Source organism: Periplaneta americana, chromosome 14, assembly GCF_040183065.1.
Source record: "Periplaneta americana isolate PAMFEO1 chromosome 14, P.americana_PAMFEO1_priV1, whole genome shotgun sequence".
NCBI lineage: Eukaryota > Metazoa > Arthropoda > Insecta > Blattodea > Blattidae > Periplaneta > Periplaneta americana.
This window is the reverse complement of record NC_091130.1, coordinates 86984768-87009312: the sequence shown is the minus strand read 5'-3', so window position 1 is coordinate 87009312 and position 24545 is coordinate 86984768. Positions and strand designations below refer to the sequence as shown.

The following is a 24545-nucleotide window of genomic DNA, read 5'->3' as shown; positions in this document are numbered from 1 at the left end:
GCAGGGGCCCTGGCCCCGGGGAGTCTGCATCTATGACTATAACATGGGAATTCTAAAGCTTGTGGACAGATATGACAAATGTTTAAATAACGGAGGTGAGTATATGGAGAAATAAAGTAAGCTTCAAATTTGTAAGTCACATGTTTCTGGTTAATAAAATATTTTTTTTTTAATTTATTAAAGCTAAACGGTCGTTACTCTGGATTACCCATGCACAATTAGCTAAAAATGCTGGCATTTCTTTAAAAAACTGTACTCTACACAGTTGTGATGATAAAGCTGTGTAATTTTGTCTTGATGAAGAACATATCTGTAGAAACAATTTCATAAACAATTTCATACACAGTTGTTATAATTTTTTACTTCACAATCATTTAAAAAATGTTGCTTCAGATGCTAATATTTTTTAAAATTAAAATTTAAAAAATTATCATTATTTAGCACGTGCTAATCTTGAGTCTTGAAAATATGTACATTAAACAACGTTCATTTGTGACCAATATTACAAATTTGAAAGTGTTTCATCAAATAATTTGGCAATTACATAAATTTCACAAAAACACTTTACTCTCTCTTTACACTTGTTACATATGACACTTATATACTGGAAAAAATTGATATAACGTCTGTAATTGATTGATAGTAATAAACATCAACCTATATCTGAATAAAAGACTTCTCTTCATAAGTTGCTATGACTTGTGCGGACACAAAAATTGAAACAGAAATTACAAGGACGTAAATCATGATCAGCAGATAGCAAAATATGCATAACATCAGTGGGCTGATAGAGCGGCTTCATGACATTAGGATGGTTATGAAATTGGAACATTTGAAAGGAAAGGAAAAGTGTTAATTTACAAATGCAATTTCATTAGTATTTCAGAGAGCAACAGAAAGAATTACAAAACGGAGAACAGTCAGGAATGACACAATGAGAGAAGTAGTGGAAGAGAAACCGTTAATATAATTGGACAAAAAATTAAATGATTTGGGTATAGTGAAAGGTGGAAAAAGAAAAGATTGTGAAATTAGTTTTACAGAAAAAATAACAACAAACGAGACTCAGGAAAACAAAGAACACATGGATAAAAAAAAAACCAGAAGCATAAACGAAGAAAACTGGACAATGTAACAGAAAACTGAGAACTGTGTAACATGCTTCATCTGAAGATGACCCGGAACAGTGGTGACTTCTTTCTGAGCTTGATTATCATCATCATCATCATCATCATCATCATCATCATCATCATCATCATTATTCCTGTCTTTAAAAATGGCAAAAGGAATGTAGTTGGTAACTACAGACCTAATCTCTATTTTAAATAATTTCTCAAAAAATTATGAAACTATAATTCACAAACATATTTCTTTTTTTGTAAAGAACAAATTAAATTGTGTACAGCACGGATTTACTAAATCCAAATCTACTACAACTAACTTAGTCTCTTATTTGAATCAGATTGTATCAGTTGTTGAATCCCAGGGCCAAACAGATGCAATACATTTTGATTTCAGTAAGGCGTTTGATGTAGTTCCACATTCTATTCTAATGTCTAAATTAGATAATATAGGACTATCGGTAAGCTATGTAAGCTGGTTTGAAAATTATTTACATGATAGACAATCAAGTGTACGAATTTCGAATACTCTCTCTGATCCATTTAATATTATTTGTGGTGTGCCCCAGGGCTCAACTATAGGACTTCTTCTATTTTTAATCTTCATTGATGACATTTGCAAAAGAACAAGTTCTGACTATCTATTGTTTGCTGACGATCTAAAAATTTTTCGAAAAATCGAGTTGCTGACTGTCAGTTTCTTCAGGATGACATTAATTCAATTACCAATTGGTCAGTTGATAACGGGATGATGATTAACGAATCCAAAATTTACATAATAAGGCCATTCCATGTCGAATCAACACAAAAAAGTGGACTTTTCAACCCGACCACCTCAGCGTTTCATCAAATTTGATGGGATGGTAAAGAACCTTAAGTTAATTAATTATGTAAAATTTTAGCCTTCTATAATGCACGATATCCATACAGCAATTCTGTCAATATGAGGGAAAATGTAAAAATGTTGCACATTATGTCAACAAAAATAATTCACAACTTCTCTTCTAATTGAGGTAGAATCTTAATCTTGGGCTTATTTTAAAGCTAAGAGATCATACTTTTCAATAAAAATAGGTTTGCATCAAAGTATGGAATTATTTACTGAATGGTCACGTGAAACACCTTTTAACACTGAATATTTAAAAATGCAGGACATAATTTTTTCGCGAAAAATATATGTTATAGAGGTAAGAGCATTCTCCCCTTGGTGTAAGTTTCATTTTGGAAATGTTTCAGGAATATCAGTAAAAAATATGACAATATATTGGTTTGTAGCACTTAAACCAATCTTACACCAACACTGCATGCACGCGAGTTCGTACTTATCTGATTACACTAGCCTGCGAATTTCAACTTTGGGTTCGTTGCCTAAAGTAAATAATGTGATTTTATACAATGTCGATGTGCTGAATTCGAATTTTCAATCCATTTACTTCTATCGCGTCAGGTTTGTTTCCGAAATCACTTTAAATGTATTGTATAATTACTTGAATTTCATCACAAACTTTTTCATTTCACTTTTTTATTTCAAATGCAAAATCAATATTTAAAAAACACAACTTGCTGAAATTATGTGTATGGTTGTTCATACATGCAACTAGAGTGTTTTTGCTTTGTTTTGTCTTGTTTACTTCACTACTGGGTGCATAAATTAGCACAACGTGTCACACAAAATATTACACCACTTGCTTCTTAGTTGAGAAAGTCTTCCTGTTCCTCTTTCTTTTACGTTTGTCTTCAGGTATTTCACACTTTAACATCCAACAATCAGTGGCGTATACTGGTTAAAGGGTTTGGGCTACCACTGACCCTATTATTACACAAAATATATTTTAAAATCCCTATAATAAAATTCCTTACATATTTATGTGAATTCCAGACGTCTTGATTGAGACGAAAATACGTTGATGACTTCGTCATTGAAATTACAGTTGGGCCACTTGCAAAGTTTCTGTAGAAATGACTTTTCAATGGATATTAGTGCCAAGCCGGATAAACGTTCTTGTGTATGAGTTGATCTACAGTAGGATTTTATTCTCTTCAACGCAGAAAATGTTCTTTCTACCGATGCTGACGTAGCTGGTATTGTCACAATTAATGTTGCCAATTTAAGGACTTCAGGAATAACTTGGTTCAGTTGGTTTTCATATATGGCAGATAATATTTCATGGATAGGTTTGTTCGAAAATTCAAAGACTTCTGCTGAATATATTACACTTAATTCATTTTTCAAACGTACTTGATCAAAGTGACTGTTATAGGACTGAAATAATTTGTTTAGTGCCTCATTCGGGAAGTTTTCTCTATAAGCAGAAAATTTTTGAGAATCTAGAAGATGTGTGAACTGAAGCTTTCCATAAACCGAAAATCTGTCAGTAATTTCCATGTGCATACGATCTAGTATGCTGTAGTACAGCTGCCTGTATTTCAATTCATCATCTCCTTTTCTTCGCTTTAATGGTGGTTCCACTGTATTGGCTGAAGAATTTTCATTTTCCATATTACTCCATATGGAACTCGGATATAGTATTTTTTTTTTTTAACTTTGATACCTCTTGCAAGTAGTATGCTATGTCTAGACTTTTTGTCTGAAGAATATTGTAGAGCACATCTGTATGTGCGAACACTCTAGCATAGACTTCAAGAAGAAATATATTCTGAAACTGTGTGAAAAAATTCAAATATCCTTGAGCCTGCACATTTACAGCATCATCCCAGTTTTCTTCAGAGTCATTACAAATGATATTTTTAAAGAAAGCAGTCCGTTTTTCTCTGTATTCCTTTACTGTATTTACAAGCAGAGATGTAAAATTGAATCCAGTTGGTGCTACTTTTGGGAGTTTCTTGTTCATAAATTCCTTGAGTTTTCTGATCTTTTAGGAGATGATGAGAAAAATGCAGCTAAACCCGAGAGTGTTTTGAAAAAAATGCGGCATTCTGGAATGGATGAAGTAGTTTGTTGCAAAACTAAATTGAGAACATGGCTGTAACAATGGACAAATAGTGCTTGAGGATACTTTTCTTGAACTTTTGTTTTTAAGCCATTAATATTTCGCGCCATAACTGAAGCATCATCGTATGTCTGTGCAATTAACTTATTGCCGACATTGTATTCTGCTATAACACCTTCCACATGCTCAAACAAAGCAGCAGCAGTTTTGCCAGAACTGACATTTGTGAATCCTATAAACCGTTCTTGAACATTGGCAGTACCATCGACGTATCTTAAAACAGTGGACAATTGACTCTGATTAGAGCAGTAACTTGTTTCATCAACAACAATGGCCACAAAAGGTTTTATGTTCTTTATCATAACCCCACTTATAGCAAATATTAAGTCATTCTGAATTGCGAGAGAAGTACCACGAAATACTTTTGAACTCTCAAGATGATTGGCCAGTAAATGGTCAAATTCACTTAAGGAACTTAAATATTCAATATAATTTCCTCTATTGTCTGATTCCACACTCGTTATGACCCCGAAAAGCCAATTCTTGTTTTCCTAGAAAGCAGACTGCGTTAATAAGATGCAGTAAAATCTCCCGATTTTTTTTTCACAAGAGCATTGTGTTGGTTGATGTGTAGAGCTTTTTGCTTATCTAGCTGTAAATCAATTCTTGTCTTCCCAAAGTTTGCAAAGTTCATGCTACTACAAATATGAGCTTTTGATTTGTCGTATTCTAGGACTGCCGTTCGAAGGGAGTTCATATTAGAAAACCCCTCTTTTGACCACACATTAGTTTCGCGGCTAAATAACAAACATGGCCAGCAAAATAGTTTAGACAGTTTAGAAGTACCACACAACCAATTCCACTTACCATATGATGTTGAAGTGAAATGGCGTGTGTACTCTCGCTGTTTTTCTTTTACGTCCATGGACAAATTTAACTCAGGAGTTGGTCTTTCCATTTTCACAATTTCAACTTTCTCGTTGTTATGTACGACGGTTAAAAGGCACTTTTAATAAACCTTCTATTACACAGTCATTTTCAACACAAACCTCTCCAGAAACTTGTTCTGCCATATTTTTCACATTATCACTTAATTGGGAAATTAAAAACTTAATAATTCACAATTAATATAACTCTTAGACACTCGAACAAATCACAGATTTAAAATACTGCACTGCAAGAACACAATCACATTCATGAGCTAGCGTACTAAGCGTATTGTTGCTTCGCGCCTGCGAAGAAACCGATCATGAGAGCGGTAACTCGACCGGCCTACACTGTACAATGGAAACAGAAGGGAGTGGGGGGGACGGGCAGCTGTGCGACAGGACAGCGTGCGCGGTACGGTCACAGGCTACCTCACGTAGCAAGCGGTTTCTCCAGTGATGCCGCCTTGACAACTTGTTTCTTTTCGAGAACAGAGAGCGCATATAAATCTAACAATTACTTTAATTTTAATTACTACTATGGTAAAACTAATAATACAAAATTATTACATTATGTTATATTATAAACTTTATCTTTTGTAATTTCCTTGGGCTACCACCGGTAGCCCCGGTAGTCCGCAAAATACGCCCCTACCAACAATAATCAGCAAGCATACTGATGCTCCAGCGTCCCTGGTACCTCCTTTCAAACTCCTACAGTTCCTTGTGAAATCGTTCGCCTTGCTCTTTGCTCAAATATCCTAGATTTTTGGGGAAATAATCTAGGTGAGAAAACAGAAAATGAATGTTGATACTCATGTTACAACCAAGTTCCTTGTATGCTTCAAGCCTGTTAGTCACAATGTTTCGGTAATTAGGATCCTTGTTGTTACCAAGAAATTTTGAAATAACTTCACAGAAAGATATCCATGCTGCTTTCTCCTTTTCATTCAAAGTGTTTTTAAATGCTGCAACAGACATCAGTTTTCTTATGTCAGGACCATTAAATATACCTTCTTTTAATTTGCTTCACATAGTAGTGGAAATTTCTCACATATGTACTTAAACAGTCTCCTTCCTTATTTAAAGCCTTTATAAACTGTTTCATTAAGCCAAGCTTAATGTGGAGAGGTGGCAGCACAAATTTAGAAGGACTCACAAGGTTTTGGCGCACAACATTTTTAGAACTGTCTTCCAAATTTTGTCCAAGTGGCCAGTCTTTCAGAGTCCAGTGATCAACTCGTGCCTTATTATCCCACAGACAAAGAGAGCATGGAAATTTGGTAAAACCAGATTGTTGACCCAGCAGTATAGTAAGGACTTTGAAATCATCACAAACTTGACAGTTGTGTTCATTGCAGTTCAGTTGCAATAACAGGGGTTGCAAATTTGTGTATGATTCTTTGAGGATCACTGAATAAGCAACAGGCACTGAACCAAAAATGTTTCCATTATGAAGGAGGACACCCTTTAAACTTCGCTTGGAAACATCAATGAACTGTCTTCATTCACTTGGGTCATAGTTTGAAAGTCCAAGCTTTAACATAAGTTCTTTCACTTTACTGCAAATATACAAGATGATATCTTCGGAAAAAAAGGATGAAAACTTATTTTGCGTTATCGGTACCAATAGAATGATGTTTCTGGGCACAGCAGAATTTTTTATTGGAGTCTAGAACCTCAAAACGCAGCTAACTCTTTAGGGAGGGCAAGAGGGCAAGATCCCTGTCACGGATGAAAACTGTTCAAGATTTTCTGGTCGCACAGGGATTGGTACATCAGGCCCATGTGACAAAGGTAAAATAACTGACCAAACAACTGGATACATCATTTGGTTTTTATTTTTAGAATTGTACCCTTTCACATCGTACCAACGGAAGTAGCAGTCCTTACTATGGTTCTACTGCTCTCTCCAAACCATAAGTACTCCAAAAGATAGCGACGGTCTACCGCCATTGATCCAATGACGAAGTTCTTCAATGCATACTCTACAAACTTTGTGTGATGTCCAAGCTTTACCTTGGTCTCCAAGTTTGATTCCAAAATAGGCATGATATGACTTTTTCACAAAATCTGTAATATTACGCCTCTGCTTAGACAATGTGTATTTCCCACATATTATATAACAAAAGTGGTCTGGATTATTTATACTTCCTCGATGCGACATTGGTAAATACTTTCTTACTGAACTAAAAACTCTCAACATTCTACTCCACAATAAAGCTTCAAACTCGTTTCGGTTCGTTTCCAGATGAAGCACAGACTAATGAAATCTGAGAGGAACTAGACGAGTTCAGTTGAGTTGAGTCTCTCACCAAGGAGTGGCTGACATTTCTATATCCCACAAATAAAGATAATGACAAGACTGCACATTATTTCGCTCTAACTTCCTTATGTGCTTGCACCCCCTATCAGCTAGGAATCCGGTTTTAATACAAACACCTTAAAATATTTTGAATAATTCGGTTTTCATATTCTATCATACTAAAACTACATATGTTAAAGTATTACAGTTTAAATAATTATGCTATAAATTGTCGTAATATATTATAATAAAATTAAAGTAACAAAAAAATGGTATGTGATAGGAACTTTCTGGCTTTGAATTTGATTTTAGCATGCTAAAAATACTTTAAAAACATTCAAACTTTGGAGGCAGTAATTTCATCGCAGACTAGTGTTATCTGCATCGTCGATCTGTCATGAGTCGCAGTTTATTCAGTCTTGAATTTATACAAAACATGCGATCTGTTTCAAGTGCAGTGTCGTTAGTTTTTGTAGTATGTGGTAGTTTTGTGCGATGTAATGGAGTCGCGTTTTAAGTTATATGTTTGCTGCAATCCCTTCGAGAAATCAGGGCATTGTAATTAGAGGAAAAATTTAAGAGTGTTATATCGTGAATGCTTAATGTATTTCCTGATTTAAAACAGAAACAAAAGGTGTGCGCTATGTGCCGCAAAGAAATAAAAATGTTGTTGTTGTTGTTGCTGTCTAGTGCCTTGCATTTGGCAATGAAGCCATTAGCAGTCGTGCTTTCCAATACTTTTGAACTGCAGTTTCTTCTGAAATTAATGCTTCACAGGTCTTCAAGTGGTCTTCATTCATTTCTGCTGGATCGTTACACAGGACACATATGGGTGAAGCTGAGATAAAAGAAATAAAAATACAATATGATGTTATTGAAAGTATGACACAAAATCCTCAGAATGACTCTAGTAATGAAGAATACGTCGATTCTACAGCAAACGTAAGTTCATTAAATACAAGTCTTTTTGACCATGGTGTGTTCCCTATTAAACAAAAAAAGTTACAAGAAGAGAAATATAAGAGACAGAAATTTGAAAATATTGAAAAAGCCTTAAAAAATAAAGTCTTTGATATTAAAGATGCCGAGGAACCAGGACTTTCATCAAGTCCTGATTCTGAAATTTTGTCAGAGTTGCAGGAAAATTTTCAAAATTTCGGTAAAAATGAGAAAATCACCATTCTGACACTACTACCTAAAAGCTGGAGCGTAAATAATATAAAAAAGAGTTTCCTTCAGCTTCCGAATACATAATTCGGAAAGCCAAAGTCCTGGCAAAAGAAAATGGAATTTTGTGTTCACCAAATCCAAAACCTGGAAAACCCTTGCCCGCGGCTGTTGCCGGTAAAGTTAAAGAATTATATTGTTCTGACGAGATAAGCAGAATGATGCCCGGTAAGAAATATTGTGTTACGATTAAAGAATTAGGGAGTAAATCACACGAGCAGAAATGAATTATATGCAGCGTTTAAAAATTCTAACCCTGAAATGAAGGTAGGATTCTCCAAATTTGTAGCTCTTAGACCAAGAAATTGTATTCTAACTGGAGTTAGTGGAACTCATACGGTCTGTGTTTGTGTCACTCATCAGAATGTAAAACTCATGCCGGAAGCAATTTATTAAAGTTTCAGGTCTACGTAGATTTCTAGAAAATTTTTCTTTATACCTTCCAACTTATCAACATTTCTTGGCTACTATAGTGTGCAATCTTCCTCATATAAATTGCTTTTTCAGGAAATGTACAGAATGTCCTGAACCATTAAAAATAAGAGAGGGTTTAGAGAAATGTTTCGAATAAAACTTCATGAATCAGTGACCTACAAGCAGTGGATGATGACTGACTGAACAATGCTTGAGACCATAGTGAAACCCACAGACAAATTTGTCGACTGTCTCTTGGAGAAACTTGGTGATTTACTGACTCACTCATTTATATCATCTGAACAAAGTAAGTTTCTACGTGATATGAAATCATTTCTACAGCCATGCTTGTTGTGTTATGCGACTTCGCTGAAAACTATTCTTTCGTAATCCAAGATGAAATTCAGTCACACCACTGGACTAATGTGCAGGCAACCATTCATACTTTCGTAATATATTATAACGAATCATCATCCGATACGGTCTCTATTAAAAATCTGGTAATAATTTCACACTGCCCGAAACATGATACTACAGCTGTACATCTGTTTCAAAAATATCTAATAGAGTTATTACAACAAATATCTATAATTCACCATAATAAATTATGTATTTCTCCGATGGATCCTCTGCTCAGTATAAAAATAGAAAAAAATTTCCTGAACCTCACATTACATGAAGAAAATTTTGGATTTCCAGCAGAATTGCATTATTTTTGCATATCGCATGGCAAAAGAGCATGCGACTATGTAGGTGGGACACTTACAAGGCTTGCGGCTCGTGCTAGTTTGCAGAGACCATGTGATAAACAAATAACTACACCTAGGGAATTGTAGGACTGGACAAGGGATCATCTCCCAAACATTAATACCGTTTATGTGACTGAAAAAAGCTATACTGAAGAGGAAAAAAATGCTTGCTCTTCGATTTGCAAAATCCAGTGCCTAGAACACACAAGTTTCATACAGTCTTCCTGTTTAGGATGGGTATTATACTTGCTAAGCAGTTTCAAAATGCAGCTGAAACAACACAGCATCCTGTCTGGAAAGATCAGGCTATTTCATCTCAACAATGAAAGGTAAGCATTTCTTACAGAACTTCAGGTTTAACAAAATCCATGTGACAATAATTTATTTGAGGTAATAATTGAAAAAATTCAAATTATGTACTACATGTTAAATTACATAGCGACATACAAGAATATGATCAAATATAATGAAATACAACAAATGTGTGGGACATAACTATTGCGACTTATACAGTTAGCTTACGCTTGCAGTGACATAATAATTTTTATCTTTGTAACGTATGATGATTCCAAGTTTAAACTTTTCAGTTCCTTCTGTCACTAATTGAGGCGTATTATATATTTTTTTCCTTAATATAGAAGCCCTGCATTTTTAAATATGAATATATAAAAAATATTTTACCATGTTTTTTACTTGCAGAAAACAATATAAGCAATAAAAACTATCACAAAATAAGAATGTATCACCCAATTTTTGTAAATTTATCTGGAGACATTGTTGAGATACATAATTTTAATTGAAGCGGCGTGCTTACAAAAATATGATTTTTCTTCATGTTTGAAACACCACTGATAGAAAACGAAAAGCACAGGAGATATGAAACTCGGCAGTTTTAGTTAGCTCAGCAGATAAAACAAACCCTCAAATTTTGAAAGAAATCTGAGTTGGTCGGGTTGAGCACCTTGGTGATTTGATATGGAATGACCCAATATCATTTTCAAGGAAAACCTCTACACTAAAATATAACTATCATCTAAAAATTGTATTAATTAACAGAAAAGATTGTATTAGAGACCTCGGTGTATTAATGGACAATAAATTATATTTTCACAACCACATTGATTTTATTTATAATTATGCAATAAGAATGTTAGGAATAATTCGGTCAATTACTTATTCTTTTTCAACACCTGAATCTCTTTTAATACTATACTATACATTAGTGAGATCGAAACTCGAATATGCATCTGTAGTTTGGAACTCTATTACTAGTACTGATTCGGCAAAACTGGAAAATATTCAAAGGAAATTTATTTCTTTATAATAACAAATATCAAAATATGATTAATTATTATTCAGTCAATATGGCTTAAGCATTGCATTACATATGAAATAAAAACATATGAGATAATTATATTGATGTGTTACATCCTATTTAATCTTGATACAAACGTTTTCGCCCCTAATGGGGCATCTTCAGGTACAAATAAATATCATCTAAAATCAAATACAATACAAGCTTACATTTAAAAACTACGTTGACTAGAATAAAATATGACATGGTGACATGGTGACTATGTTATCTATATCAACATTATATCAACATTATAATTATCTCATATCTCATATGTTTTTATTTCATATGTAATGCAATGCTTAAGCCATATTGACGGAATAATAATTAATCATATTTTGATATTTGTTATTAATACGAGGCTTAGCTGAACATTTTCCAACATGAATTGTAAATTATTTCTTTATGTTCGTACAGATTTCTGCCTAATAACTCTGGATATAACTATGATAAAAAATGCGAGCACTTTAAATGTCGAAACTTGTATGCCAGACATCATGATCTCGATTACTTATTCTTATGTAAGGTCCTTAAAGGTGACATTAATTGTCAATCTTTCTTAAACAGTGTCAGTCTTCGTATTCCTATGAAGGACATGAGACATCACAAACTCTTCTATATTAGAAATTCTAAATCTTCCTCGCCGGTCTCCAGATGTATTAAAAATGCTAACTTACATGTAGGCGATTTCGATCCATTCAATGTGTAGAAGTATTAGAATATGGCAATGTCTTTGCTAATATTATTTGCATAATCCTTATACACAAATTGATAATATTTTTATAAGAATCAACTCCTTTCCCTAAAATTTTATAGTATTAATTCTTGTAAATTAATCTTTGTAATCTATGTTCTTCATTTTGTTGTTAACTCAATTATTTAATTTGTACCATAGTTGTTTATTTTAATGTATTAATTGTATCACTGTGCTGGACTTTTATTGGCCAATGGCTGTTGTCCAGCAGACAGAAAGACAGACAGTCAGACAGACAGATAAATAGATAAATAAATAAATAAATAAATAAATAAATAAATAAATAAGTAAATAAATAAATTATTATTATTATTATTATTATTATTATTATTATTATTATTTTTGTCATCATCGTCGTTGTTGTTGTTGTGAGAAGCAATATAAATCAGTAAAACGAACTGATGCATGACAAATGTTATTCAAATGTTCTAAAATACCTGTACTATCCGTTTTCAGATATCAACATTCGCATTACAATACAACTTTATTCAGTCTACGGTCTATGTTTTTAATTACAACTTCTATCTCACTTTGTATAACTCAGTTTACAAGCTTACTTTGGGTTTTATTGTTACTTTTCAGAGCTTAATTTAATACTTTTGAATCTTATTTTAGGTGTCTAAAACAGAATTTCTTCTTCCCTAAAATTTCTAGTCTAATGAATACAGATTCTATTCAGTACCTTTCGAAAAAGAATATGAAGATCTGAGAAACAAAGCAGTGTAGGTTTTCCATCTGAAGATCGCGGGAAGTTGAAGATGAGCGAAGCTAGTGGGGTTGTTTCAGCTACAGCACTGCGGCCTCGCAGTGCAATCATCCAGCCTGCATCTTGATGCGTCGACAGCTTCTCCTCTCTGCAAGGAATTTAATTATTCCTACTTTGATTAATAGATTCATCAAGGTTTTACAATGTTCGGTATTCTAAGAAGATTTCAAGCATTTCAATCATGTATTAGGATATTCACGGACAAGTCGTTTCTTCTGTGAATGATACCACTGCAGTTTATTTTTTAAAATATGATTCAAAAGACATATCTAAAAGAAATCATTTAGTTTGCATCCAAATAATATGATGAAATTTTGCTCTCTGGATTACACACCAGACATTCTCTATGACCTCAAAATTAAGACATTTCATATCACTTTCACAAATATGCAGCTATATGTACAATAAGATTCCAAATGAATGGGCAGGCAAGTTTCAGAAACAACAGTGCATATGCTCGTCTCCTTGAAGCTCCAGTTCACAATTAAACCATGCAAATGTGCTGTATTTTGACCTAAAATATGTTATAAAATAAAACGAAGGGTTGATTCTAGCCACATAAGGGTCTCTGAAGAGTGAAATAGCATTAAAATTGATAAATACTAACAAGGAAACCTTCCGAAAATGCAACTCACAGTGAAGGTGTGCACGCACGCACGCACGCAACACAGAGGATGATTCAAGAGGAAAGATTTTAACTTTAGGGTATGGTTTTTGGAACTGTTTGAGTAAAAAAGTTCATATGATCATGGGTCCAATTTTGAATGCTGAAGGAGCGAGCTATGGCCAATTATGTGGTAAAATGAATACATTACTATGAACCCTGCATTTCATATGATTTCTTGTGTCAAGTCCTTGTTCAAATGTTACTCATAACTCATAACTGTGTAGAAGAGTGTATTATTGAAATTAAGTTAAACAGGAACTATGCTCGCACACTGGATGTCAAGGTCAAGAACAAATTAATGTCATTACAAATTATACTATCAGTACCCAAAATTCTCGCCACCTTAGTACCTGATAAATTTCAAACTGTATCATTGCCTCTTCATCACAACAGGCAACTACAGACCTTATAATTTCCCTCTCCTTATTATGAACAACTTTGGTGTATCACATATTGCTACTAGACATTGCTTATAATGTTGTCATATAAAGCAATAATAGACATAACTAACGACCACACAAAGCAAATGTACGTATTTTACCAAATTAGTACGAGAGGTCCAGAATCTGCTGCTAGAACTGACCTCTCCCCTCACGTGTCTCTCTTTCAACTACCAAGAAAACTTGTGAAGGCTGATTACCATAATGTTTAATTACTTCACTCACTGCTTTTCCTGGAGCTGAATTTATTCGAGACTTATGAAATGATGTAATTCTCTATAGCTAAAACTGCCAGTCCAGACAATTGGTTCTGTGATAGGGTGATTTCGAGGTACTATATTTACTAGGATATAAGACGACCTCGAATTTAAGTCCCTAGTTTTGCAATGGCTTCAAAGGGCTTTAATTTTTTAAGGTATTTTTGTTGATGAATTCGCAGACAATTAATCCATTATTAACTGTCGTTTTAGAACACAATATAAAATTTCAAGTTTACTTACTTCTGCAAAATAGATACCAGCAGATCTCTTCATAAAACGAAATTCGTATCCATGTAGCATCTAATAGCCTAAATATTCTATTTACAAGCTGAAGTGCGGTAAACATTTGGAATAGTTCTTTTTTGTCTTATATCACGCAATTCGAATCATTGTGAACAAGTGGACAGCAGGAGAAGCAGCTATGCCTGTGACATTATTTAGTACTGTAAAAGATAACAAAATTGACACAACTCGTGTATTTTTTAATACACGAATTTAAGACGATCTCCCTTTTCAAGTTCAAATATTGGGGCGGGGAGGGGGGGACTCGTTTTATAGTCGGGTAAATACAGTAGACTTTTATGAACTTCATTTCCAATGTCAGCATTTGTGTTTAATTTTAAATATTTATTAAGTGAGTCACTTAAAGTTTGATTTTGCGTGTCTATTTTCACTTTTAATTACTTAAGCACACCCAAGGAGAATTTTTTTCTCACATCACAATCTCTACTGGATATAATTATTTAAAACTATTACATGCCTTTATCATGCAGAACTGCGTGCATTGTATCCTTCACCTGACATAATTAGGGACATTAAATCCAGAAGTTTGAGATGGGCTGGGCATGTACATGTATGGGCGAATCCAGAAATGCATATAGAGTGTTAGATGGGAGGCCGGAGGGAAAAAGACCTTTAAGGAGATGGAAACATAGACAAGAGGATAATATTAAAATGGATTTGAGGGAGGTGGGATATGATGATAGAGATTGGATTAATCTTGCACAGGATAGGGACCAATGGTGGGCTTATGTGAGGGTGGCAATGAACCTGCGGGTTCCTTAAAAGCCATAAGTAAGTAAGTACACGCCTTTATCTTTAAGAAGAAATGACCATTGATTCATGTTATCCTTTAAAACATACATGTGCAAGTATCACCTGCAACAATTGGAAACAACTGAGAATTCTATTATTGTACTACTGATATCTCTCAAAGACGCAGGGCTGCTGTCTGTTTATTGTTTTTCATAGGCCTATGCCTTTTTCAATTAATTACAGTAAAAACTCTCATTTACGGACATCGAAGGGACGTAACAATCTGTCCGCATCTGGGAGATGTCCTTTATTAGGAGGGAGGCTCCTCAATCTAACAGTAAATTCGTAATATGCATTATGTATCCCTTCACGCTTTAAATGAAATGTATTACTGTAGTTTAATTCTAAATACAGTATACTGTACTAAAGTAAATTCTTTGCAACTTTGAACTACATTAGATAAAACTAAAAAAGGAAAATACAGTACTGTGCCATGCAATTTTATTCTAGGTCTACAGTTACGCAGTATTGTAATTTACAGTTTTCAATTCAACCTTTACGTTCAGGTGCCATGTCTCTCGAAACAGAACAACTGATTGAAGTGAAGAGAATAATCAATCCTACTAACCCCATCATGTGCCGAATACAATTTCACTATCGCGGAAGCGTTGGACCCATCAGACAGGTTAAATTTTATGACTTTGTTTATCCTCCCATTTCCAGCTAACAAGGGATAGCCGGCTGGGCTAGTGGTAGCCTACGAGCCCCTCATGTTATGTTTCATGTTAAGGAATTTCTGTACAGTTCTCAAAACTAAATTTTCCACTTTTCTAACACATTAGGTCTTGAAATCCAAGTTCTGTCCTCAGTCAGGAGGTAAAGCAAGCTTTAGGACTGTGAAACAGCTGTCCGTGTCTGTGTCTGAGAGTGTCCGTAAACGAGAGTTAAATTTATCATTATTTCTATATTATTTCAGTTGGGACATAAAAATCTGTCCGTATATGAGGAATGTCCGTATCTTGGAGATGTCTGTAAGGAGAGGTTTCACTATATAATGTCTACCTTACAATCCAAAACTAAAAACAGAAAGTTGTGTGTGGTCTTTACTGTCTTCATATTCAAACTTATTCCAACAGTTTTTCTCAGTTTTTACTGTACTGTTCTTTAACCAACACTCACAGGATGGGAGGATCTGAACCATCACTACTCTTTGCAAGACTTCTGCTATGGAGGAACTTCTCTATCTGTACTATTACACTTATATTCCTAAGATCCATACTTGCCTGGTATAAGGATCGAAGTAGAAGCCAGCAACAGGCTGCGTACTGTGGGGCTCCAGGATATCGAAGTACTGTACTTCAGGGTGCCACTTGCTCACTCTCACCCGCTCCTGGATCTGCACCCCAAACAGTTGCTCACACAGAGTGAACAACCTAGCGAGAACTCGAGGCAGTGGGAAGTATTCTTTCAGCTGTGCCTCTTTACAACTAAAACAAGACGCCATCATATCTTGCAATCAACAAAGGTTTATATTTACGAGAGTAGTCAGAAAATAATATTCTACTGTTTTCACTAGTCAGTCATTTCTCAATCAGACTACAGAAGATACAGAGTGGCCCATTAAAAAGGTAACCGAAGATCATATATGATGTATAACATTAAAAACATGCACATGAAAACACAATTAACATCACATCAGAAGTATACAAGAAGCAAGTTACCGGTATTGAATGTTTTCAGAGAGATTTGGATATATTTTGTGTACTGAACAGTCTTGATATGCACAAGCATGTATTTCAACAAGATGGGGCATCCTCCCATACTGGTCATGGAAATGGGCACCAACTTCAACAGCTGTTTCCTGGTCAGTTGATTTCTCGACACTCAGACTTCCCATATCCTTCGCGAAGTCCTGATTTGTCATTGTGTGATACGTTTTTGTTTGTGGGGGAACTTTGAAAGAACAGTGCTTCATACCCATTCCTTGTAGTCTAAACGAACTTCGTGCAAACATCGAAACAGTTCTGCACAATTTAACAGTGAAGCAGTACAATGCTATTGTCACTAGATGATAAACCAAATGGAACATGTCGTACACAATAGTGGAAGACATGTAGCACACATAGTTGTACAAGAGGCCTATTGTTGTATACAAAATGTTACTAAAGTATTTCAGAAACCTTTTTGGGCCACCCCATATATGTGTGAATGAACAAGTCATTTGTGACTGCACTCATGAACAGCAAATATATCCTAAATCCACTTCAGATCACGGTGATGTTACACAATGCATGCTCTTGTAGATGCACACTTGAAGCAATTTAAGCAGAAGTCATTCAATACCTGTATCTCACAGAGCAGCAGTAGAGTGTTCGCTTAATGATTCGAAGGTTGTGAGTTTCAGCCTTGTTCAAGTTATCATTTTATTTTGTTATTGCTTTATCAATACTTTTTCAAAAGGACCACCATAAATTTAACTGGTTTAAAATTCCAATATTTTATTTTTATTTCATTTCTTGATTAACGTTTTCGGTTTTATAAAAGCCATCTTCAGATCATTATTACCTCTTAAACCGAACAGTTATATTGAAAAGTTACATTGAAATACAATGGGTTACATTAAACCATGTTTTGTTAAAAGTATTAAATAAAGTCATGCAAAAAATATCATAAAACATTAATGTATATACAGATTTAAAAACTATTAAAATGTTAAAATTAGAAATAGGTCTGATGTGAAAATTATTTTGCAGAATGTACAGCCTTATGCTTACTTTCAATTATGAAAAGGTATGCTATGATTTTTACATAATAAATGTCATGAAGTCTGCATTTATAAGATATGTTATTGTGCAATTATAAATTGTTGAATATATGAAAAAAGATGTGTATGCAGCAGCATCATGCTTTTTGGTTGTATGCAATGCCTGGAGGCACGTGTGGTCTTATGATCTGAAATTACGTGAAACTTTGTTATATTAAAGACTACTATCGAAAACAATTTAAAAAGTTTTTTTAAACACGCCCAACTGTGCAAGAAGGGGAACTGCTTGATTGAATATATTTACTTACGGTGCAGCGGAAGAGTACGTCCTGTGTTGAAGACAGATAAATCACAAGTGCGGCAGGACGTTACGTTTACAAGTTAACTAAGTAATGCCAGCCTGAAAGTTAGAGGGGGGAGGTGTATTGGAATACCGGAAGTTACGTGTACTAGGAGAATTTAAGTTGTATAGTGGGCTATATATGTTCGGTAATTGTTCATTTAAAAGTAATACACCATTGTTAATTGCTTGTGAAGCGTGGAATTCTTCGGCAATGTGGATTCGAGGATTATCGTTCATAGTTTGAAAAATCTGTAATGTGCTATTTATATCAGTTCATGCCCTTGTTCTATTAGGTGTATTGCAAATTTTGACTTTTGTCTATTGTATTTAAAATCGGAAATGTGTTGTTTAAATCTGGTTCTATAGTTTCTACGAGTTTGGCCTATGTATTTATTAGGGCAATCCTTGCAATGCAGCATATGTACACTGCTATCTTTAAGGCGATCTTTGTTTTGAAGTTTATTTGATATAATGTTGTCTAATTTGTTATTAGTGGAAAAAGCGATATTTATATCGTGCTTTTTGAAAAAATTACCTACTTTGTTGTTGGAAATTGGTCCGAAATACGTCATACTAGTCCAAGATTTTTTGGTTTTTGGAGTTTCAGGTACAAGAGAGGTATGTGAAGTTTTAACCAATTTATACTTACGTTTTTTAAGGAGGGTATCTATTGTGTGTTTCTGAAAGCCATTATCTTGAGCAAAAGATACAGTATAGTTATATTCTTTGTCATATTGTATTTATTTAAAGGGATTGTTAGAAGCCTATCAATGAGGAAATAGTATTTGCTAATTTTGTGCGTTTCTGGGTGGTTAGAGGAATTATGAATCGAATGGTTAGTGGAAGTTGGTTTTCTGTATATATCAAAATTGAAACAGGATTTTTTTAATGAAAATTTGAAGGTCCAAGAAGTTTATGGATCTATTAATGGCCGGCTCAGAGGTAAATTTTATGGCGGGATGTAATTCATTAAATGAGTGGGTAATATTGTCAGGATTACAATGATTGTCCTAGTAAATAAGAAGCGTGTCATCCACATATCGTAAATAAGTGGAAATGTTATGCTTTTTGAGAAGGTCTTGTATGTGCTCTTTTTCTAAATGTTGCAGAAAAATTTCGGCAAAGAAACCTGAAAGGGGGTCCCCCATTGCCACTCCTTGGGGTTGTTTATACAATTTATTATTAAATGTGAAATAATTTTGCTTTAAGGCAATGTTAAGTAATGATATTATTTGATCTATTAGTTTCAGATCCAATTGGATATCAGTAAGCATTGTTCTTATTATGTTCAAAGTTTCAGTAACCAGGATATTGGTGTATAAGTTAGAAATATCAAGTGAAAGCATTTTTGTGTTTTGTGATGATTTTAATTTTCCAATTGTTTTCGCTAAATATGCTGTGTTCTTTATGTTGTAGATATTTTCTAATGGGATATGCTCTTTTAAAAAATTATGTAGAAACTTATTTAATTTTCGATTAGGTGTGTTATGACTATTCACCATTGGTCTCATTGCCAATGGATTCTTATGAGTTTTAGGTAGTGCTTTTAGAACAGGTGATTTTGGATTGATTTGTAGGTATTTATTCGACGCATTAGACTGAATGAGGTCAGGAGACTTAATGGCGCATCTCAGTTCCTGTAAAGTTTCTTCATAACTTTGTGCATTGATTGTGGCCCCATGCTAGAGAAATTCAACAAGCAGAGGATCCCTAGAATTGAAGAAGAATGACACGATGACTTTACTGGAACTTCTGTGTATTGCTTTGGACTTTTTCAGTGGGTGAGAATCCATTGTTGGCTCTGCCATTTGCTCTCCGGTTCAAAATGGTGACACCAAGATTAGTCCCCAGTGACAATATGGGACAGAAATGCATACTATTCCTCGTAGTATTGTTGCAAGTGACCCAGTGAATCAGCCATTCTGTTTGTTTTCTGTTCCTCCATCAACTGATGTAGAATCCAATGCACGCAGATTTTTCGGTAATGCAGGAGCTTCATCACAAATGCATACAGAACCGTGACTGCAGAAGACTAAACTTGGTTGGGTGTTATCTGGATTTATACCTTCACATTCTGTTTGACAGCAGCAGAAATCGAGTACGTCATTGTTGACAACTGAAATGCTCCATCATCAGGTTGAGAGATTTTAGTTACAAGAAGAAATCGCAACATGCCATATTTCAAATGAAGAGAGAAACTATGATGATCACTTTGCTAGATCATTCACTCATGATAAGACACGAAGGTTCAGTGTGCGACTACCACTACAGCAGAAGCTAGAAGCTATGGAGACATGTGACATCCCAAGACAATCCAGCAGATAATTATCTCCAGAGGCTTGGACCCACAATGACTTCAAGTCAGCCGGTTATGGTGGACAGGGCCCTCAAGGCTACAGTCGGAACCAAGCAAGTGACCAACTAACACTACAAGTGAACTTCAGGAGATTCTTGATCAACACAAGAGGCATTGCTTGATTGTCAACCAACCAAAAGCAATTCACATCGAACTCATTAGTGACTTAACTACTGAGGCCTTCATTGCAGTATTGAGATGATCATCTTCAGACGAGGATAATGCAGTCACATTTACAGTGGTGACAACGGTACTTGCTTCATCTATATTCACAGCACAGGAAGGCATTGAGTGGCACCTCATTCCCCCTCAATCACCACATTTTGGAGGATTATGGGAGGCAGGCAGGCATCAAGTCAGTAAAGATGCATCTCAAGAGAATTGTTGGAAATTCAATTCTTACCCTAGAAGAAATGACTACATTGCTCACACAGGTTGAGGCATGTATGAATTCTAGGCCCACTGTACCCTTACCCAACACTTCAGATGAATATGCATTCCTTACTCCGCGCCATTTCTTAATTGGTGAACCCGTAGTCTCCTTCCCAGAGCCAGATTGCATTTCAGGACCTTTATCCCGGCTGTCCAGATGGCAACTAGTGCAGAGATGTCACCAGCTCATCTGGAACCGATGATCCACAGACTACTTGGGCCAACTACAGCAGCACTCAAAGTAGCTGCACCGACAATCCAATCTTCAACCCGGGATGCTAGTGTTGCTGGAGGAGGACAACATCCCTTGTCTAACCTGGTCTACTGGAGTCATCACTGAGACCCATCCTGGGTCGGATGGTCTTGTTCGTGTGGTGACAGTGTGAACCAACAAGGGTTCTACAAAAGACCAATCACTAACATTTGTCTCTTTCCAGATGAACTTATGTGTGAAGACAGTCAGTGATTGTGTTTTATTTGTGTGAATTTCAAGTTCTTTTGTAATTTACTGACTCAAATTAGGAGGGCGGCATGTGGGGTATAGTGTGTGATTTAGCTGCATGTGGCAGCACTAGTACACTTAGTTCATGTATTTGCCGCTACCAGATTTAGCATTGTCACAAACTCTGAGATCCTTCTCGAACATACTGGAGGTTGAAACAGGTAGTGACGTCAATTTAAATTTCACATTTTCCTTTCACTTCATCATTAGATGACAGTGTCACATTTTTACGCAACTTTATCAGTCAACAGAGTAATAAAATTTATGACCACCATGCCAATACACCTCACACTCCGTAAAACTTTGCAAAGGAAACTTGTTTTCATAGTGACCTCATATTTCATACATTCGTTGAAATTACGCACTGTTTCAAAATATAGTCGCGCCTTCCTCTTGCTGTTTTATTCAGGAAAAATTACACATAATACATGCCAATTTCGCTGGGACCAATAAATTGTTCCGAAATAGACAAGTTTTCAGATTATTGAGGTTCCGATTTGAACTCCCATTGCTGAAAGGTTTTACTTTCTTCAGTTTCCTACTTCCTGTTTGTGTTTGCCTCGCCCATTGATTGAAATGATGTAACACAGCAGATAACAATGCAACAGTTGTTAAATCACAAACATTTCCTCTGTTTTGAAGTAAACTCGTAAATTCATAAAATAATTAAAGGAAATTAATTAAATCAATTAAATAATAGTTTTTTGTACTTGACCATTAAATAATAAGTCAAATTAGACTAATTAAAACTTCAGCATTTTTAAAAAGTGATACGCATGTTGGTCCTGTGAGATATATCGACAGGACATAGGAAGAAGGTCTTAAAATAGGTGCTCTCTGCCAAAATTTGGATGTCAGGGACTCTACTTTCAGGCCACTGGACTCTTGACAAAATTCACAACAAAAAGTAGAAATAATTCATTTCTAGGGTCCCATGAAAATTATTTTATTTTTAAGGAAATTTCGTTTCAAAATTTCAAGATTTTGGTGTTATTGCCAATTTCACATTGCCATCTAAATAAGCACCTACACATATTGGGCCTTAGTGATGACTCAACTTGTAGGAAATGTGGGATAGAATTTAAGTCATACTTCACACTTTGCTAGATTGCCAAGGTCTAAGCTAAATCAGGCATCATTACCTCGGGAAAGATAATATATTGTCTTCCAAGAAATTTCAGGAAATTAAACCCAGTAGCATTGCAAGTCTGGTGTCACACTGCGATCTTCTGGGTTGAATTCCAGCTCATGGAGTGCACAATAGGCCATTTGTACCTAAGTGCTATAGTTGTAATATACAGAGTGGAAGTGAAATAACTCTGCAGCTTTGCAGAGCGAATTGTTCATACTGGGTATAACAAAAAAGTCTAATACCATACAGTTATGATGTACCAATTCTTCACCATAATACCATATGGGTTGGAAGTTTATAGTTTTCGAAAAAAAAATGTTTTTAACGTCATCGTTGTGGATAATTACTATGCATAGAATCTTAATTTCTGTCAATACCAATAGATAATGTAATAAAGAATATTTTTTTCCTTTGTCGTATTTCAATAGAACGGACGGTTTTCGTGTAAATTAAATAAAAAGTATTGCAAATCTGTTGCCTAACTAACGAGACTAGACATGGCAACACTGATCAGCTGGTCTTGCTCGACTGTTTTACGATAGTCAGATCAAGGTCGTCTTGTCCCAGTATTACGAGATCTACCGATCTTAAGTGAAGTGAAGTGAAGTTTGTTTTGCCATTCAATTTCGTGTATGTGTTATTCTATGTGTGTATGCAGAAAGGTTTCTGGTAGGATATTAAATATTGTAGATAGTAAACTCAGTGATTTTGAAAGTGCTAGTTGAAAATAGCAAACATACATGTCAAAATATTGTAAACAGTAGTCATTGTTTGTTGTTGTTGTTTTCTAATGCCAGGCGTTTGACAATAAAGTTATTTGACCTCTTGCACGCCAATATTTTTCAAAGATATTATCATGACTAGCCACTGAAGCACAGATTTTGAGGTGTTCCGAATCCATTTCTTGGTTTGAGTTGCACAGTGGGCAGTTAGGGGACTGATATATTCCAATTCTATGCAGGTGTTTGGCCAAACAATCATGGCCTGTTGCCAATCTAAATGCAGCTACAGACGATTTTCGTGGTAAAGCGGGAATTAACTGTGGATTTTGATGCAGAGAGTTCCATTTTTTCCCTTGGGATTGAGTTATCAAATTTTGTTTGTTGAAGTCTAAGTATGTAGATTTAATAAATCTCTTCACAGAGTAATACGTAGATTTAGTAACAGGTCTGTAAATAGCAGTGCTGCCCTTCTTTGCTAAAGCATCCGCATTCTCGTTTCCCAGGATTCCAAAATGGGATGGTATCCATTGGAATACAATTCTTTTATTGAGTGATAATAATTGAGAGAGCATTTTAGTTATTTCTGCTGTTTGAGATGAAGGTGTGTGTTTAGAGACTATTGATAGAATAGCTGCTTTGGAGTCTGACAATATAACTGCAGTCCTAAATTTATTGATGTGGCATAGAAGATTCCTGAGACTTTCACTTATTGCAATGATTTCACCATCAAAACTTGTTGTTCCATATCCAAGAGATCTATAAAGTGAGAAGAGACAGCACGTAACACCTGCACCGGCACCTTGTTCTCTGGAGATCAAGGATCCGTCGGTGTATAAATGAAGCCAGTTTTGTGGAGGGTACCTAATATTAATTGTCTCTAAAGACAATTGTTTCAGTATTTCAGTGTTTACTTCTGATTTCAGTATTTCTTCTGTTAAATTTATATTATACTCTATATTTAATAGAGTTAAAGGGTTTGCTTTAATTTGTAAGTTTTCTTTTAAATTCGGGATATTGATTTTCTGTTTTAATTCTTGAACCATGGATATGAAACTTTTTTGAGTTTTCAATCTACAAAGAGGACTGTATGAATGCCAATTGTTATCTGGTAATCTGATAAGTTTTTCATATTGAATCAGTGCTTTTTCTTCTATTATCATTTTGATGCTGTTAATATTAGTGAGGAATCTCATAGAATCTATTGGCGTTGTTTTGATTCCACCAGTAATGAGTCTGAGAGCTTGGTTTTGAACATATTCTATGTCGTTTATGAAAGGTGAAGTAATTAAAATTTCTCCGCAGTATGTCAGCACTGGCTGTATAAA

The 24545-nt window shown here is 35.0% G+C and overlaps 1 protein-coding gene across 1 annotated transcript in view; it reads right to left on the bottom strand.

Moving 5' to 3' along the window:
* The window catches only part of LOC138713540 (uncharacterized), a 165997-nt gene that overhangs the window by 56037 nt on the left and 85415 nt on the right, over positions 1–24545 (bottom strand). The window contains exons 9-10 of the mRNA XM_069845707.1: positions 16253–16456; positions 12484–12655 (exon numbers count right to left, since the gene is read on the bottom strand). Of these exons, the coding sequence (XP_069701808.1) occupies positions 12484–12655; positions 16253–16456 (376 nt within the window). The remainder of the gene's footprint in view (positions 1–12483; positions 12656–16252; positions 16457–24545) is intronic.